Source organism: Alosa sapidissima, chromosome 7, assembly GCF_018492685.1.
Source record: "Alosa sapidissima isolate fAloSap1 chromosome 7, fAloSap1.pri, whole genome shotgun sequence".
NCBI classification, from domain to species: Eukaryota; Metazoa; Chordata; class Actinopteri; order Clupeiformes; family Clupeidae; genus Alosa; species Alosa sapidissima.
The window spans coordinates 26,786,894-26,806,503 of NC_055963.1; the positions used below are offsets into that span (position 1 = coordinate 26,786,894).

General features: G+C 42.0%; 2 protein-coding genes across 3 annotated transcripts; one reads left to right on the top strand and one right to left on the bottom strand.

Moving 5' to 3' along the window:
* The first annotated feature begins 1,683 nt into the window (after positions 1-1,683).
* Positions 1,684-9,791, top strand: LOC121712840 (solute carrier family 2, facilitated glucose transporter member 5-like). Of its 2 annotated transcripts, XM_042096893.1 has the most exons (12): positions 1,684-2,739; positions 2,997-3,095; positions 3,203-3,363; positions 3,610-3,734; positions 3,846-3,998; positions 4,715-4,840; positions 5,527-5,714; positions 6,099-6,209; positions 6,352-6,453; positions 6,916-6,991; positions 7,955-8,082; positions 8,542-9,791. In XM_042096893.1, exons 1-12 carry the CDS (start codon positions 2,713-2,715, stop codon positions 8,770-8,772), a joined length of 1,527 nt encoding a protein of 508 aa, XP_041952827.1. In that variant the 5' UTR covers positions 1,684-2,712; the 3' UTR covers positions 8,773-9,791. The 2 variants fall into 2 exon arrangements, with proteins under 2 accessions (XP_041952827.1, XP_041952829.1); XM_042096895.1 differs by lacking the exons at positions 1,684-2,739; positions 2,997-3,095 and having other exon boundaries at positions 3,294-3,363; positions 3,654-3,734.
* On the bottom strand, positions 9,651-16,277 carry ca6 (carbonic anhydrase VI). The gene is made up of 10 exons (XM_042096892.1): positions 16,030-16,277; positions 14,890-15,069; positions 14,148-14,296; positions 13,354-13,449; positions 12,373-12,439; positions 12,089-12,246; positions 11,703-11,829; positions 11,522-11,599; positions 10,869-10,901; positions 9,651-10,581 (listed from the first exon to the last, which is right to left on the bottom strand). Exons 1-10 carry the CDS (start codon positions 16,112-16,114, stop codon positions 9,959-9,961), a joined length of 1,596 nt encoding a protein of 531 aa, XP_041952826.1. The 5' UTR covers positions 16,115-16,277; the 3' UTR covers positions 9,651-9,958.
* Between the last annotated feature and the right edge of the window lie 3,333 nt (positions 16,278-19,610).

Consider the following 19,610-nt stretch of genomic DNA (forward strand, 5'->3'; position numbering starts at 1 on the left):
CAGGCTTAGGTCAGTAACATTTCTGATTCTTGTTGAAGAATTATTGTGTGAAAATTAAAAGCATTCTAGTACTTTGATCATTTTTAAGTTTATATGTTTATTTAGGAATTAACTTATAAAGACTTAAATTATTACAAACTCTTAGGAAAACTAGTCGGATTCCTCATAGCAGTCATATTCAGGAATTGTGTTGTTGTGAGTTGGTAAACATGTTTATTAGCCTACATACCAAACCATGAGAACCTCGTGGGGGCCACATGCCTAGAGGGGTGGTGTAGTGGGTGTGAGTCATACACATACAGTACAACACCAGGCATGTAAACCCACAGGGCGCATTGTGGTTAGGTCTCACCAACTACAACCACAGAGTCACGTAGGCACCTGACAAGCCATTTCGAAACAGGATATAGCATCTCAGTGAGTCAACCCAGATGTCAGATGCAGCCAAGAACACACCTAGCCCTACCCAGAACATGTGAACCAGGCCTCTGTCTGCCACCATTGTGTTAGACTGCACCCAGTAGACCTCCAGTCACATTTACAATACATTTATTCATTTACCAGAAACATTAAACATTCAAGCTTTCATTTATTCATTAGAATGCAGAAGAGAACTTAGGTGGCAATTAATACTACATGAATCAATACTACAACCAGATGATAAGAGTGCTTAAGTTTAAAGTAGCAGGCTAGTCAAAGTATAGTCGAGGGACGAAGTGATGGAAGGAAGAGGTAGAGGAGAGAAGAGAGGGAAGTGCATTTAAGTGCACAGGTGTGTTGGGTTGTTAGAAGTGTTAGGAGAGGAGGTAGGCCTACCCTCCTCAGTCTCTGTATGTATTTCATTGCTCTGCAGGCTACAGTGTGTGATGGCTAGAGAGAAATTACTGCTGTTATTATGGAGATTAAGAAGGAAGAAATCACTGATGTGTGTAAGGGACAGAATGAACTTGACAAAACATACTGCAGTGTCTTGAGTGTTAGGTACCTGCCTTTGCCTGCAGGGGGAGCCAAGACCCCACACAATATGCCTTTATCACAAATGGGTACTGTATGCCTAGTTACTAGTCATTAAATGGTTTGGACCACCCAGTCAAGGCCACACTTACAGCTAGGGACGCAATTAGGGCTGTTATGTGAAATTATCTGTCAAATTACAGTGTTTTGGGGATTCTTTTAAATCTATTTAATTACTAAAATTGTGTCTTGATGTCTGTGGTAGGAGGCATTCAGACACACTTTTCCTTCATTTAATTGAAGACCACAGCACAGGAGTTCTGTTAAGGCACACTATTTGAAATAACTGAAGCATTCATTATTCCATAGTGCACAAAAGTTCCAATTTTGTGAAAGCCATCACGTGACCTCTGCTTTAATAATTCTTTAGTCATTTGAACCAGACGAAGCTTTAAGAGGGTCAGCCAGTGGGATGAGGGGTTGCCTTTGAACTTTCTCTCTGTCCTCATCTGGCGTCCTTAAATCCTGTGATCATCTAAAAGTTTCTGTTTCCCTTCTGTGCCAGCTGCATTATGATATAACTCGATTACAGTGAAGTATAGAAAGGAAGGCTGTAGCCAACTCACTTGCAGAAAGGTCCCCTCTCTCTCACTCTCTCTCTCCCCTATCTCCCTCCCTCTTTCTCTCTCTCTCCCTCTCTCTCTCCCCCTATCTCCCTCCCTCTCTCTCTCCTTCTCTCTCTCTCTCCTCCTATCTCCCTCTCTCTCACTTCCTCTCTCTCTCTCTCCCTCTCTCTCTCTCTGGTTTATTTCAGTCCCAGCAGCAGCCCGGCAGCGCTGTCACTTCACGAGATTCAATTATGTGCGGGGCTGGCGTGCATTAGAGTGTGCTGCCACGGCTCAGGGCAGAATCCAGGCCCTCATCCAGAGCGGAGGACCTCAAAGGGCTTGAGTGTCGACAGGCAGACCTGTCCACGGAAGCAGTCGCCTGGGAGGAGATCCTCCCTGTCCTCCCCCGTGCCCGCCAAGGGCTCGCCTCTACAGCAGGATCAAACACACAGGCCCACAGCCAGACAGCCAGTCAATCAAATAGGCTTTAGAGCCGGAGTGCTGGAGGGTATAGGGCACGGGGAGATGGGAGAGGGGCGAGGGGGGGATGTACCGTGCCTATAGTATACAGCGGGTGTTGTTACGAGCTTGTTTGTCTGTTCCATGGCAAGATATAATGTCCTCACAGCAAAGCGGCCTGACATGCAGCTAACGCGTGCTGCAAACTGCTGCAGCAGCAAAACAGCTAAAAGGGAGAAATGTGCTGTACTAAGTCAGAAATCTCTTGACAAATGACAGCTAGGTCTCAGGTCCCTCAGAAGACATAGACGTGCAGGACCTGTTTGTTTCTCTCGCTTATCTTTGCTTCTCCTGATGATTTCTACTCAGATGGAGGAAGACATCACCTCTCAAATGATACAAATAACAATACATACAACACATAACATTCTTATTACTGCAATTTTACATTTTACACTTATTTGGGGAAACTGATCAATATATCTGCTGCTAATAGCCTAATCATAATGTGAGCTTTCCTATTGCATTTCCGAAGATCACGGTTAATTGTTGCGTGAGTCGTTTATGATTGAACCTATGATACAAAGTCCAAGGTTTTGGTAGGTTAACCTTAACTCTTGTCTGTTATGAGAAGTTGTTTTCTCTTAGATTCAAAGAGCAGAGAGAGAGACGTCTCGGAAACATAGAGAAAATGCAAGAGACAGCTGAGAGGAAAGGAGTAAGTCTCTTAATTCATTATGCATTTTTAAACTAAAAAGATCAGTGAGAGCTTGCAAATTTGACTTTATTTTTTAAAAGAAATGTGTTTTTTTATAGGAAGGCTAATATTCAAAATCAAAATCCATCAACATAGCCAAATTCAAAAGGAATGATGATTTTAGTGTGTCTTTGGTGCCATATGATAATATTACCTGACTTAGTTAACTTATAAGCTTCACTTGTATATAATGGACTCCTATTTACTCTGTTCACCAGAGGCTGACTCTGGTCTTGGCATTGGCAACACTCGTCTCCACTTTTGGCTCCTCTTTCCAATATGGTTACAATGTTGCAGTGGTCAACTCTCCGTCCGAAGTAATGTTACATCTCCTATTAAAATTGATCTTGACAGACACTGGACAGATGCCATTGTTTCAGTGTGACTGCCTTGCAAGTGTTGATTTCTTGGGTCTGTCTTAAAGTACATGCAGGTCTTCTACAGGATTGCATATCAAACTCGCTATGGAAATGCAATGGATGATAGCCTTGTGACACTTCTGTGGTCACTCACTGTCTCTATGTACCCTCTTGGAGGGTTCTTTGGATCTCTCATGGTAGGCCCTTTGGTCAACAAATTAGGAAGGTAAAGAGCACTACGAAAAGAAACCATTATATACTGTGTATAAGTGTGTTGTGTATATTACAGTACAGCTTAAGGTGTCCATTGCTGTTTACCATAATATGTAATTTATTATCATTATGATAAGATAAGAATCTTGCACTCTGGTCAAATCCATAAATCTATGATATCCATCAACCTTAATCAAACAGATCAGAATTTGTGATATGTGGCTCCTCTGTCCATTTTTTTTTTTTATACAAATGTCAGAAAAGGAACCCTCCTCTTCAACAATATCTTCTCCATTGTCCCAGCTATAATGATGGGGGTGAGTGAGTTGGCCAGATCCTACGAGATGATCATTATCGCTCGCTTTGTAGTGGGAATCTGTGCAGGTTTGTTTGACTCAAATGCAAGGTGCAAACAAGAGACAATGTTATTTGTTGGCAGCTGAGAGCAAAGGATTGTGGGTAGAGAAAGGATGTCCATGTCTGTGCTTTTTCCAGGCATCTCTTCCAATGTGGTGCCCATGTACTTGGGGGAACTCTCTCCAAAAAACCTCAGGGGTGCCATTGGCATAGTACCCCAGCTCTTCATCACCATTGGCATCCTTACTGCCCAAGTCTTTGGCATAAGGTCCATCTTGGGCAACCTAGAAGGTACAGTATGTCTATGATTGCTAAGTTCCAGCTCTTATTAAAAAATAATTTGAAATAATTTAAAACCCTTCACATGTTTTCAAAGATATTGGAATAATATGGCTCATTTTGGTGTAATGAAGAAAAGGTCAGCCATGTCATAGTTTGAGGCATTGTTTGTCCTTCAGTCCGCTGATGGCCTTTGTCCTTGCCATACTGCTGCTCATTCTTGAAGATAGGGCTTGTAACTATTCCAGCTGTACAATGATTAAAAAAAATAATAATAATAAAACACAGGGACTGAAATTAAACCTTTGAATCCTTAAAATGGTACAGTAAGTCTTTGCTTGGGACAAGATGATTTCATCAGAAAAAGAAGGTCAGAAGTGGGAACTAGTGTGAAAGAGAAATAGATATTTCCCTGGAAAGTAAATATCTGTGTTGGAGAGAAACCAATAACAACAATGAGCTCTGTGTACATATCTGTTATATGACTGTTATATATCTGTTATATATCTGTTAAACCCACTTCCTACGATAATGTGACTCACTAAGCCATAGCCAGATGTTTCCCACCACTGCGTTGTGGATGATTGATTGGGACTCTGGGGCCTGAGCTGTGCCAGATGCTAGCCTCCGTAGGCCTCCGTAAGCCTGCTAAGTGGAGGAACTGACTGCTGCAGGACCCCCACTAGTTAGTCACTTCCTGCACTTTGTCACCCCCCTCAACCCCCCAGGCTGGCCCATCATGTTGGCCCTCACTGGGGTCCCAGCGGTGTTGGAGCTGCTGCTGCTGCCCTTCTTCCCAGAGAGCCCGCGCTACCTGCTCATCCAGAAAGGAGACGAGGATGCGGCCAGGAAAGGTAATACACCGCTAGGCCCATCTTGACCTAATGAGACTCTTTCCAATGGGAACCTATTTAGACAGCCGCCACAAGACGGTGCCTGTGAGGCCTTCAGTTAAGAAGAGGCACCTGTCTATCTCTCTGTATGGCCATCTTGTGCCTCATGAAACTGAAAAGACTAATGAGTTCATTTCTGTCATACCAAATGGGCCCTATGAGTTCTGGTGTGCATCTTATCTAACCTGCATAAATGCCTAGAGGATGTGGCATATTTGATGCAGTACCCTGAACAGAATGTTAATACAGTTTTACATCATATATATATATATATATATATATATATATATATATATATATATATATATATATATATATATATATATATATATATATATCTTATATCCAATATCTACATTGCCCATTATCAGCAACCATTTGTTTACTAATCTGAAAAGGCTAACTGAGAAAACATTGGAGAACCCTTTTGCAATTATGTAAGCATATAATATAATCTGAAAACGGCTGCCCTGATTAAAAAAACAATGCAACTGATCTCAGCTGGTATTCATCTCTATTCTCAACTGATCTCAGCTGGTAGACATCTCTATTGTATGTCTATAATGGAGTGGAATGGAAATTTCGAAGTGACCCCAAACCTTTGAACGGTGTGTATATATCATAACTTCCTTTGTAATGGTCTGAAGCACTGCAGCTGGTGCGAGGCTGGGATGACGTGGACGAGGAACTGATGGAGATGCACTTGGAGGACCAGTCAGAGAAAGCGGAGGGGCGTCTGTCCGTCCTCAACCTCCTTTCCTTCCACTCGCTGCGCTGGCAGCTCATCTCCGTCATCGCCATGAACATGGGCCAGCAGCTGTCCGGAGTCAATGCGGTGAGTGTGCCTGGACGGATGGACCCACTAGGGGTGGACGCACCGCCTGCTGGACACAACAGGAACACCCTGAATGATCTCAGAAGTTCATGTCCTCACACACTTTTGAAATCTAGAACTGTCTCGGTTGGAATCCAGCAAGGATTCTCTGATGTATGGAAGTTATAAAGTGTAATTAAAGACAAATCAGCCAGTCACAACAGCTGAACAGTTGATCTTGAGTGGTAATGAGAGGGTATATTTGTAGTCAGGATTTTGATATTGAAGGTTACGCTTTACTATGCCACCACAATATGATTTAAAATATGAGTTAAAACCAAAGTTGACTCTTTAAAAGTGTGACTAGTAAAAGCAAGTAAAACTGAATCATTACTCCCCCTGTAGATTTACTATTACGCAGACAGCATCTTCCTGTCTGCTGGTGTGAAGTTAAACGACATCCAGTATGTGACGGTGGGCACAGGAAGTGTTAACGTCTTCATGACTATTGCTGCGGTAAGGTTAAAACACCTTTCCCCTCACCTCACCTCCTCTGCAACTTGTCCTCTGCTATTTTTTGGTCAAAAACAATCACTCATAGTGTGTGTCCGCCTGATAAAAGCTGAGCTGTGTGATGAATGAATTATGTTTATATCAGGTGTTCATTGTGGAGGCCTCGGGTAGGAGGATACTGCTTCTCCTTGGCTTCGCAATTTGCTGTGCTGCATGCTTTGTCCTGACCATCGCACTCAACTTTCAGGTATGTCAGGTGTTGAGAGTCCACAAACACACACACTCACACACACACACACACACACACACACACACACACACACACACACACACACACACACACACACACACATGCACATAAGCACACACATTTTCTTTGCCCATTCAGTAACCTCACACCTACTCCATACTCCATCCAGGAGTTCTCTTTCAAAACCAGTCATAAAAGCTTGGTCACCTGACACTGGGTCCTTATAAATCAGACGGCCACAGTTTAGCTGGGCCTGGAATTGATCTCCAGAGGAGCTGGATCTTGCTGTGGTTGCATATCTGCTTTGGTGTAAACAGTGGAAGCCAATGAAGTGGGCAGATTTATCTCACAGTTTACAACAGCAGCTGCTCTCTCTCTCTCTCTCTCTCTCTATATATATATATATATATATATATATATATATATATATATATATATATATATCGCTCTCTCTTACAGGACAGTGTGAACTGGATGCCGTATGTCAGCATCGCGTGTGTAATCATCTACGTCATTGGTCATGCCATCGGACCAAGTAAGACATCCGCATACCATTTATCTACTTGCTTTCTGCTAAATAGGAGACAGAAGCTTTGCTATCCATAAATCTCTACTGAGGCACAACCCCCCGTTACTCAAATCATTTGTTTTCTTGAATGCTTGCTGTGTGAATTGAATGTGCTATACAACATCCTCTATGAACTTTCTACTTTCTCCTTTCTATGACTTTATTTTTAAACAATCAACATGTTTCAGGTATAAATCATACCCTACATATGCAAATAGCAACTTAAAAACCCAACTCAAGTAATTAAAACACCGGTATTAATGGTTGAATCAAATTGATCTTTGCTATCATTTAAAAAAAAAACTTTAGTTCCATCATGTTATCATTCCTCAGTCTTGGAAGGAGAGGTGTAAACACACACCAAATATGAGGTGCTGCCAACTTAGACTTCACATCATTTCTCAGTCTTACTCTGCACCGGCTTTGACATGTCTTTGTCATACCTGTGTGGTCGGAATTGTGCACTCTGTATTGTACAGACCTAGATTGCAAGGTGCACACCCCACAACCTTTTGGGTTAAATTGTTATTATCCATCTGAATGAATCCGAACTACAAGGAGCTTGTTAAAACTGGAATGTAAGATTTGACTGGGCCACAGCAGATCAATACTGTTGTACGTGCTCCATTAAAATGATAGGCCTACTGGTGACGCCCATGAAATAGGAGCTCCAAATGACAGATTAAAAACCTGATGGTGACTCTACACATTCTTACATCAACATTAAACACACAATTTTATAGGGAACTGTGAATTGTACTGCAATCAATACCCACTGACTATATCATTATTCTACTGCCTGATTCCCAGAAAGCACCAGGCATTAGAATAGAATGCTGGTAATACTGAGCTGAGAGATCAATGATGATGTTGGGTTGCTTGCCCGGCTCCCCACTCTACTCTCATCCTCGCGTTCTCCTGTCTGTCCAGGCCCCATCCCATATGTCATCACCACGGAGATCTTTCGGCAGTCATCCAGACCTGCTGCGTTCATGGTCGCCGGCTCTGTTCACTGGCTCTCCAACTTCACCGTGGGCCTTGTCTTCCCCTATCTCGAGGTCAGAGGTCAACCCATACAGATGAGTGGGAAAGGATTTTTGGGAGGGGGGTGGGGGGTTAGGGTGTCACATTTCACTTAAACATAGCCTGCAGTTTTCCTGTCTTATCACTGGCTCTGTGTAACTGTGGGACTATTTTTCTCCACCATTCTCCATCCACTGCATATGATTATGCGTTTAGCTGGATCAGCTCTTTGGAATTGAAAACCCTGTGAGCATATGGTAATGTTTCCAGCCCTCAGTTCAGTAGGAAGGAAACGCAATAAAGTAGACTACTGCCTCCTTATGACGCTGAGCTCTATAAGGCCAAAGGTGAAACTGTGTTAGCCTCTCATTTCCTCAATACAAGTTTTTTTTTTTTTAAACCCAATGGGAATATTCAGTGATTCCCCAGTGGGAAGTGTCAGTGTAAGACTGAAACTGAGAGGCTTCCATCTCCACTGTGTGTCTTTTCCTCAGAAGGGACTGGGCCAGTTCAGCTTCGTCATCTTTGGGGTGATCTGTCTCTTCACGCTGATCTACATCTGGGTCCTTATTCCTGAGACCAAGAACAAAACCTTCCTGGAGATCAGCCAGCTGTTTGCTAAGAGGAACAAGGTGAAGATCATGGTGGAGGAAACAGAGAGCAAAACTAAAGACCAGGATGGAGAGCACTGCCAGGAGGAGGAGGTGAAGGTCACATCATTCTGAGAGGCACTGAGCTTTGAAGGACCTTAGTCTGTCATCTGGCTATGAGATGGAGGAATCTGATGGGCATTAAATCAGTATTTATTTCTATTTTGTTTGTTTTGTTTTGTTTTGTTTGCATCTCTGTGCAGATCATATTGCATTATGGCTGGTCAAGGCAAATACACTAAAATGCACCCATAAGTACCTTTGAAAAGTGTATACAAACAAACCTACTAGTGCGGATATTCTGCACTATTGAATGTCCCTGTTATGACCCCCTGTGCCCTCTTCAGGCCTGGCATAGCCAGTAAACCAACAGTGCTGGCCTGGCTCAACGAGGTTAGGCACATTTCTGTTTTTGAAAGCACTTTGGCTGATTGCTCTCCCACAAACACCTTCTCTCTTTAACCTTTACTCATCTTTCTCAACGTCATACTGATGCTTACATTACATTACATTAGTCGGTATGTATTGGTAGAGGACCCATCATGAGTGTAGAGGGGGGTGAGTCTGGGATGCTAATTCAGTGAAACGCCTACCTGCTTGATAACCCAAGTGAAATGCTCTTGAAGGCTGTTCTGTTGATGTTGTTTTTGTTAGTGATTTGTAATTTGTTAGTGATTTTGGTTATACCTATTTTACCTATAGCACAAGGAATTTAACATATCTCCTGTATATATTTGAAATTACATCCACCCACTTACATAGGCTACATTCTTTTTGACTGCTTATTTTAATATTTCTAATTACTTTTAAATTAATATTTTTGCCTCCCTCTTTTATGCGCAGTTCCGAGCTAGCCATTGCAGTCTCCCATTTATTCTTACTTCATTTATAGTAAGCAGCTGGCAGATGTGACCTGTTAAATCATCAATCTCTGAATCAAGCACCAAACCAAATTTTGCAAGTATTGGTTTATTGAGGACACACAGATATGAATTAGGCCAACCATGTCCATAAAAATGTGGGCCAGTGAATAAAAAACAACCAATCAATATTGCTTTATCAGGCATTATGACAAGGCATGCAACCATTTGTTTTTTTTGTAAGTATAAAATATAAAATTGTGTAACATTTTTCATAGCTCACAAGACAGCTTGTATTATGATATTTTTGGGATAGCTGCAGTGTACAGGTGGTTATAAACAGCATTAAACACACTGAACTCAAATTCGCTAGGCTAGCTGTGAGACCACGTCTCATTCAGTCAAGGGCACCTGTGGTCCATGTCCAGCTGCACGCCTCCATACAGGCTGAGCTGCGTCACCCCCCAACTGACCACGTTCCCCCTGGCGGTGTTGTTCTCGCAGGACATCTGCTCGCGGATCTCTGCCGCGCTCAGCACGTAGTCCCACACGTTGACGTCCGTCATGTGGCCCACGAACGCATCCATGTCTGAGATGCCCAGGAAGCCGTCCTGGTCCTTGCCCAGGATGAACATGCCGCTGTGCATGATCTCGTAGCCCGCCTGCAGGTACTGCTCCTCGCCGACCAAGCCATTGATCCACAGCTCGGCGCCGCCCGTGTGGGACGCCCAGGTCACGCAGTAATGGGCCCAGTCGTAGGCGCGTAGCTCGTGGGGCAGGTTGATGAACTCGTTACCGACCCACAGGCCCACGTCCTGGCCCAGGGTGATGACCAGCTCGTTATCGTGCATTGGTGTGGAGTAGGAGAAGACGGCGTGCTGCTCCTCGACGGACAGGTGCGCACGGATGGCCATGCAGGCGGTGAAGGACTGCAGGCCCATGGGGTGCGTGAGGTGGGCCAGTGCGTAGCTGCCCGTGTTGCGCTCAGGGAAGTGCAGCACCAGTGGATACAGAGCCTTCGGTCCTGGAGGAGCACACAAACCACACACACCCATCAGCTGTCTACTCTAATAAGAGTTCAGCTGTACCTTACAATGGACTATATGCCACGGAAGGCTCTCAGCCAGCTCTTATATTTCTGGTGGGGCATCAGGTGTGTTGTAGCGGCTATTATTTACACCGTAACATTGTTTACACCGACCCGGTTGGGTGTTGCACAGAGTGAATGAGCATGTTAAGATGCTGAAAAATGTATGCGTGTGTCAAGGAAAATAAGCATCATTTTTTCAATGTTAAATGTGAATCACTCACTTTTACTTGTGGGCCTGGAATCGCCCATGGTACCTATGCAAAGGATAACAAAGGAAGACAGCAAAATCCTGATATTAATCTGTAGTATGATAAATGTACAGTTGTTCATGATTGTACAAAAAAAACTGTAGAGGTAGACATATGGATGTGTAGCCTAGAAATCTAGACGCACCCTAGCGGCGGCAAATTAATTTGCTCAGCCTGTACGTCTAGTAGCAAACCATAGGGACGTCATCCAATCACAGCGCTCTATTTTGTTAGAGAGTCTTAAGGCGGGCTTAACAGGATGACGACAGTCCTGCGACGGTGAACAACAAGGAAGGTGGCTATGGCGAACGAAGAGCGGTTGTTTGAATCGGCGTTGGCGTCAACTTTGGAGGAGTTGGACTTGTGCTTTTCTTTGAAAGTTGAGCAACACAATGCACTTAAGTCATTCCTTTCGAAGAAGGATATATTTGCCGTTTTGCCGACCGGATACGGATATGGTCGTAGCGCTGGCCTATTGCATGCCTAGGCAGTTTGAAAGACAATTCTCTGCCCGCCCCTTGGATTAAGCGAGGCGAATGGGTCGATTCCAGACTATACATTTCAATGATATAGGATGGCCCGCCAGGCTAATGGATGTGAATATATCATATAAAATGTACTCATACGTATGTTCTTTCCAAGAGATGTTAACAGGCTCTCTATCTTCAAAAGCTTGAATTCAATCTCTTCTTGGCGACAGAAAGCTGTAAGAGGGAGAGAAGATAGAATAAGGAAGGCAAAAACAGACTTGTATGGGTACCAGTACACACCACAGCTGCATTATAAACATTTGAGGGGTGCACCTACATCCTTTGCCCAGGCGGGGGAGGAAAGAGGACTCAACCACACGGTCATTCAGTGGCTGGGCTATGCGGTAGTCATTCCACAGGGTTTTGTTGTCATGGTCCATCAGAGTACTCTCCAGCTTCCTTATCTGCAAGAGCAGTGCATTCCAAACATTGTGACAATATACTCAAGTACTCAATATTCTGTTTATTATTACAATATGCATACATTTTTATACAGTATTGTATATTGTCCACATTGTAAAATAGTATTGTTGTATAATCTATAAAATTTTGCACTGAGAATAACTCAGCAACCATGACAATATGTCATTGATCGAAATCGCAAAATAGTTGGAAAAACTTGAGGAAACGCAGAGTGGAGTATTCTGAGCTGAGTGTACAAACTTGATTGTGAGAGAGGGTGATAGGCGTGTCAAACACAGTCCATATGACGCTCTCATAGCAAGGCGGTGTGGTGAGCGATCCTTCATATCTGAAGAAGTGATTCAGATTCTCTGGGAGCATTGAGCGGACATTGATGGTGGAAAGGTTCATGGATTGCCCTATAAAGAGAAACATTGCAGGGCAATAATACATTTAGTTGGGTGACAGTCTGCAGGTGAATGGGTCTGCTGAGGCAAAGGCACACCACTGAGGACTGAATATTGTTATAATACTGTATGCCTCACCTGCATATTTGACTTTTGCCAAGTTGGATATAAAATCACTGTAGTAGGTATTCTCAAAATGCCCATCCTGCAAAACAAAAGTACAAAAAGCTAAAAACGCAAACAGTCAAATGCACACACACACACACACACACGCACACGCACACGCACACACAACGACCCATCTTATAAATGTTAAATGTCGGTCACATGACGCCTATGATAGATGAGGATCAGTTGAGACATGTTCTCATCTGACAATACCTGTGCCAACTGCGTCATCAAATTAAAAAAGTGGAAAAAAAACAGCAGAAATAAACTCCTGAATACTTCAGACTTCAGACAGGGTTAGTAATGGCCACCAGGAGACAAAATCTAAGATTGTTTTCGCATCTTCACATGGGACTGCCATATGACGACCATATGACGAAGCTAATTTTGGCCATTGGACCCTTCAGGATCTGTACAACACGGCCCAGTGGAGAGGGAAGTCTGTTGCCAGGGCAATGACCTCCTGCTGGAAAAGAGAGCCCTCTCTGCTGGTGACCTAAATGGATTCCTACGGGACCAGAGCCAGCGCCAACACACCATCATCAGATCAATGCGGCCATTTACTGTGGCCGAGGGTCTGACACCTCGGTGGTGCCTTATTTATCAGAGGGGACATGGTCACTTGGCACCTTGTCCAGATTGCCTCGGAATTTACTCAAATAAGAACCAGTGCCTTGTGACAGACAGAGGTTGCTTTTGTGTGGTTACTTTCAATGCATTATTTTATTTGGTGAATACTTGGGTGTGTGCGCCTATAAAATAATATTTTATAATGCATTAATGCCTAATTGGTCTGGAACATAGGACCAAGGCTACACTGCAAGATTTACACCTCCTAACAGGATGCCAGTGTTTCATCAGAGCTATATTAAAATCTATAAGCAACTGATTAAGATATCGAGAAATAATTTCAAGTTTTGTTATAATATTTGAATATGATGTGTCTCTCACCTCATAAAAGAAAGCCAGTACCGCCAACCCATCAGACTTATCTTTGGCCTCTGCAAAGCTCTTGTACTTGTCAGAGTTATAGTGGACAACATGGAGCTGTAAGAGAAGACAGAGGCAGAGAGAGTTGGTGAAATGCCACACTACACTGCATTACATCAGCTTCTCTAGGCATCTCAACTTCACTAGGCTGCAGCGCCGTGTAATGGTGACCTCTCTGCTCATCCTTTCAGTTCTTGAAAAGTTTAGAACAAGACTTCTCAGTTCCCTTTTCACGTTTAATACATGATGTGATTAAGATTGAGCACATTGGAGTCATTTGGGTGCCATGAGAATGTCTCATGGAAGTACTTATATGGCTTAATTGATTGTTCCTCCCTTCATGCATCCCTTCACTTGATTGATTATGCCTCTCACTGTGCTGTACAATCAAAAGTTGACTTGGGAATATCATGAATATTATCCCATGTCATGGGATGAAATGTATGTCGGGAGAAGTAAACGCACACCTTGAATACTTCTTAGGGAGGTGCTGCTTACTGAGAGGTTATGAAGTGAAAAAGGAAGAAAGCGCACGCTCTGTTTAGACACAGTTTATGTTTTTAATTTTTTTTTTTTTTTTTTTTAGGTGTATCAAATTACAAATGTCCACTGCATCTATAAACAGAGTGTGTGTGGTGCCATCCCTTTGTATATGAATGAAATGTAAACACAGTAAAAACAGTTGTTTCTTGCGGCACTGGAAGTGAGGAATGACAATATTTTATGCGATGAAGGTGATGCAAATACGTGCACACCTCTGCCATGTAACGTATGCCATCCAGTGTGTGTTCAGCTCCACTGGCCTCCAGGTCCCAGCCGCCCCAGTGCAGATGCATCTGCACAGCCGTGTAGTGGTCCGGAAGCCCCTCTGTGATCCTCATGGTAGGGGGGAGGTCAATCTGAACTGTCAATATGCATTAGATGTTAGCAAATTTTGTAGTCATTAGGTTCAAACTTGTGAAAGGGTTTACCTTCACACTGTGATCTGGGTCAGAGTGGATGGGGTTTTAGTGATGCAGGTTTATGTTTGACACAGCAGGAGACACAATGCTAAACATGCCTGGAGGTTTTCCTGAGAATACCACATATGCGTGGAGACATGTGTGTCAGTCAATAGTCACAAGCTATGAAAATAATGCAAGCCATTAGAGCCATGGTGATCGACAATGCTTTTCATGAACTTAATGCCTTCATCCCTGCTGTTTTAGCCACAAAACAGATGACAAATGGAGAACAAAGAGTGAGACCCTTGCAAGGTAGGGAGGGGGTGGGGCTGTCAAATTACACATTATAAACAATTATTTAAATTGAATTGTTTTTTCATGGAGTAATAACGGAATAAGTGTTGTAGCATATTTTACTGAGGAACACTAACTACTGTAGAACAATATGGACACGAGGTGGCAGTGCAAGTCAAAAGCAAGTCAGCGCATCTCAGTACTTGAGTTCATACTGTACAGTTGTTGCCCATCCATATCGTGCACATAATATACCTACCTGAATGTCCATTGTTGGTCATCAGAAATTTGCCGTTCAGCTCATCATATCCAGTTAACTCCAACTCTGGCATTCGGGGGTTGTGGCGAACGTTGCGCCGCTGGATATCAATAGGAGACTGTTTGTGTCCACCGCACGCTGGGTATTCTTCTGTCCAATGTATTTGGTCCAGAGCCCCCTCTATCAGAATAGATGGATTTCAGAGTAGTCGAAGTTAGTAATTACTAACAATCAGGGGTAGTGGTAAAAGAAGATGTGGGTAAACTATTAATTCTGTGGTCACGGTAAGGTGGACTGCGCCATGCGGTATCGATTTTTTTAAAAAGGCATTTAGAACATGTTTGATTATGGTGGAGGTTATTGTCCAACACCAGTATTAAATGGTTTCGATGGATGCACATATTGCGAACGTGGATAATAGGCTACAGTGTGATTTTTGAATGTTAAACGTTGCAATTGGTGAATAAACTCTTTTAAGAGGTGGATAAACTCTAATAAGAGGTGGATAAACTCTATTTCTGACATTTCAGAGGTGGATAAACTGCGTTTACTTGCATTTAGCCTCCACTACAGCCCTGCTAACAATAGCTCAGTTTAATAATGTTAATAGTTCTATGGCAAAATATTTCGAGTGTTTGGCTGGCAACAGTATCAGCCGTAGGCTCAGGTATAGGATTCACACGAATCCTTGACTTAGAATGCAACACAGTCTGCTCTATTCACGGTCTTCTTCGATTTGACTGCGTTAGAAGCGTTAGAAACGTCATCAATAGACACACTGTCTTCTGTGTGCAATCGTGGTTTCGTCTGAGATTTGTCAATAAATGAACCAAAGTCTTAGACATACTTGTCACATACTGTCATTTGAAACAATAAGAAAACCAATTTAAGCGTAGGCCTAAGCTATTGTAAATTCTCATCTTGACACAAGCCTCTCAAAACTCACCTGTTGGGTCTGTTACTCATTCCTTCAAAGTCTAGCCTACTGATGTCAGCTCGTAAAAATAATCAGTTTTTTTTAAGTTTGAGTTTGAGCCTCGGTATTTGTATTAGCCTACATTGTTTTAGCACTAACCATCACTGTCACACTTTAGGTTTGGTTGAAACCGTTTGAAACAGCACAGTTTGTCTGAAACTTACCTGAGTATGTCCAGGGAATTCCGTCCACGCCGGCGTTGGTGTAATTAATTAAAACAAAAAATATGACAATTGATAGCCACTCCATTTCTAAGGACCTAGCTCTAGCGGACTCTTCAAAGTTGGCAAACTTCGGCGCCAGTCCTCTAAATGAAACCAGGAGGAGGAAAACACACAGTTAACAACACTGGCAGAAGCCAGTAGGGTGAGTCGTTCCCGCAGTTGCCCAGAGGGATATAGGACCTGCGATGTGATAGCCTTGATTGATTGAACAAACTATCCTTTTAACATGTTTATACCTTCATCTCCCCCCCCCCAGCAAATGTTGAGTTGCCATCAAGGCTGTTCATTAGCCTACTCCCTTTGGTTCTTTGTAGGCTACACTGTGTTCCAGATTTTGTTTATCCTGTGGCCCTGGTGTTTGTTGCTCAGTAAACTGTGATATTTAGTTAACCAAAATCGTACGCTACATTTATGTAAAATAATGACTATGCACTTGCCAAGGCCTCCTGCTAAAGACATCTATGTAAACAGCCATGACTACTTGTAAATTCAACTTGACATTTAATTAATGAGTTGAGCATGCAAGGCCTAAATAATAACCAAGAGACTATCAACAGATTAAATGAAAATAATGTCAACAAGTCTCTGGCCACCGGATGCCTGTTCAGAAAGGATAAGCCTAAAACATGGTGGTTAGCTCAGAGGAAATGATTTGAAGTGCTGTGTGGTAACAATAAACTTGTAAGACCTGTGAATGCTGAGTCACAGGATAACAAGGCTATATGAGAATAAAATAATCTATGAGCCAATAGTGTGAGCTTTTCATATAGGCTAGCCCAGATAAAATCAGACTTCCATAAACTCTAAAAGTAAGACAGTGTATACTGTATGCTGCAACTGAGGCAGGTGGCTTGTCCTTTGCTTTGCCGCAGTTCCTGAAGCTCAGGGTGAACAGGCGTGAAAACAACACACTTGTAAAGACATGTTCAAGAGGAGCGTACCCGCCAATGTAAAGTCCTAAGACTTGGATCTGCTACTACCACACCTAATTTTGGCCCACCCCTTTGCCCCTGTATGGCTTAGGTATATGACAATGGCATTGTATTTTGGAGCCATGACGCTCCAAACTACCTATGAAAACAAGACCAAATGTATTGCAAATAGGCTGAAATGTGATGTATTTGTGTCAGGCATAATGGTAAAGTATGTTACTGGAGGAAAAAGGTCCCCAAATGCCTCTATGCCACAGGCCTATATAATGAGGCTGTGAGATCAAGCTCAAAATCAAAGTAATGTATGTGGATCTGGATCTGGAATGACAGTGTTTTTGCACGTCGTGTCAGTAGCCACCAGGTGCCGCACTTGAGACTAGGAGATTCCCAAGGTTTTTTTTTGGGGGGGGTTTAATTATTTATTTTTTTTTATTTTTTATTTAATTGATGCTTAACAACACACAGTACAGTAATTACAACAAAGAAACTGCAGTACAAAACACACGCATAGACAATAGTCACAGAAAACAAATAATACAATAGACAAAAACAAACAAACACAAACAAATGTAAATCAAGCATAAACAGAGGGAAGCGTTCTTTATCTATTTAAAGAATGTATGGAAGAGACAAAGAAGTCTCTTCCATACAAGTGGGTTATTACGAACCAAGCGAAGGGATGCAACAAGTGAGTCTAACTCTAAAGTAAAAGCAGAGAAGGATGGCTGTAATTGTTGCCATTTCTGTTTGTGAATAAAAAATTTGGCTTGTAGAAAACAAAAGTTCACTACAAATTCCAGGGATTTATTTTCATAATAAAAGATTGGTTGAATAGGCCTAGGTGCTTACTTATGTCATTGAAAGAAGCTTTGATCATTTCACAATAAAAAAAAAGATGTAACAAAGTTTCATCTGAGTTATTACAAAAGCTACAGGAAGTGCTTATATCTGCATATTTGGCTATGTTCACATTTACAGGATAAATATTATGGAGAATTTTAAAATGAACCTCCTTTACTTTATTGGTAATGCAATATTTGTAGGGCAAAAGCCAGGCTTTCTGCCAGTTAACGTCTTGGACAAAAGAACCCCAATAGAATTTCCCTCTTGGTGTAACTCTCTTTCTAAATGGAAAAATCTGGCGAATGTGTTTGTTGTCACATTTTTTATCTACCACCTCAACCCCGTCCAAAATAAGTTTATGTTGAATTATACTATCCATACCAAAAGACAAATGACTTTTGATCAAATGAGTTAACCCCACAGGGATAGCCTTAATCAGTGAATTAAATTCCTTAAAAGGGACTGGGAGGCCATGACGTGACAAAAACTATTCATATGTCAATAACATGCCAGAACTGTCAAATAGGGAAATAATATTATGAATACCATTGTCAAACCACTTAGAGAAAAACAGGGCCTTATTCTTAACAGTAATATTTGCTCCAAATAAGCATTTTGTGAGGTGAAAAGTTGTGAATGTAACATAGTTTCCAGGCAAGAAGACACTGTTGATGAAATTTAGATAAGGAAATAGGTAATTTGGTAGGGGCATAGTCACATTTTAAAATAAAAGAAAGACCACCAATTTTGTTGAATATGTGATTAGGGATAAAGAACCATAAGGAATTGAACTGGAGCAGACATCTCCTAATCCACCCAATTCTAAATTAGTTAACAACATCAGTAAAATCCAAAAAGTCTAACCCACCTTGGCCTCTGCAACCAGAGAGCACCTTCTTTTTAAGCTTATGGGGCTTATTTTTCCAAACAAAGTCCAGGACGATTGCACTAATCTCTCTTATTGTCTTGTCATTAATAAATATTGAAAGGGCGGGGTATACAAAATGAGACAGTCCATCCGCCTTGGATAGAAGGATTCTACCCAGCATACTCAAATCCCTCTGCAAGAGTTAAGAATTCCTTTGGTTTTAGTAATTTTCCCAGAGAAGTTTAGTTGCTGTCTATCCGTAACATTCTTGGCTAAATTAATTCCTAAATATTTAACTGAGTTTTTTACTGGGATATTGTTCATAGTAGTATTGATACATTTATGAAGAGACAAAAGCTCACATTTGGAAATATTCAACTTAAGACCAGAGGCACTGGAAAAGTTCTCAACAAGGCTCAACGCATATGATAACTGATATTTGTCTTGCAGAAACAAAGTAGTGTCATCTGCCAGTTTTTATTCAATTTTTATTTCTCTGTCAAAAATATTTATACCCTTTAATTCAAGATCATGAACTACACTTAAAGATAGCAGTTCTGTGACCAACAGAAATAAAAAGGGGGAAACTTGGCATCCCTGTCTAACACCACGTTTTATTTCAAATCTCTGAGTCGTATAACGATTAATTATAATAGAGCTATTTATATCTTTGTAAAGCATCTCAATTATATCAATGAAAGAGTCACCAAAACCAAATAACTTAAGACAGGGGTTCTCAAAGTTTTGATTGGTGAGGGCCAATTCAGGAACCCAACATTAAACTGAGGGCCGCCAAAGGGGCGGGGGGAGAAAAAGAAAAAAACCTGGAAAAAAATCCCATTTGTAATCATTTTAATGACCAGGTTGCATCTCTACAG

Coding starts and splice junctions, on each gene's coding strand:
- LOC121712840 (XM_042096893.1), top strand. CDS start 2,713: ATGCAAGAGACAGCTGAGAGGAAAGGA. Junction 3,364..3,609: donor TTGGTCAACAAATTAGGAAG/GTAAAGAGCACT, acceptor TACAAATGTCAG/AAAAGGAACCCTCCTCTTCA. Junction 5,715..6,098: donor AGCTGTCCGGAGTCAATGCG/GTGAGTGTGCCT, acceptor CTCCCCCTGTAG/ATTTACTATTACGCAGACAG.
- ca6 (XM_042096892.1), bottom strand. CDS start 16,114: ATGGAGTGGCTATCAATTGTCATATTTTTTGTTTTAATTAATTACACC. Junction 14,297..14,889: donor GACCAACAATGGACATTCAG/GTAGGTATATTA, acceptor GCATATTGACAG/TTCAGATTGACCTCCCCCCT. Junction 11,830..12,088: donor TCACCCTCTCTCACAATCAA/GTTTGTACACTC, acceptor CTGCTCTTGCAG/ATAAGGAAGCTGGAGAGTAC.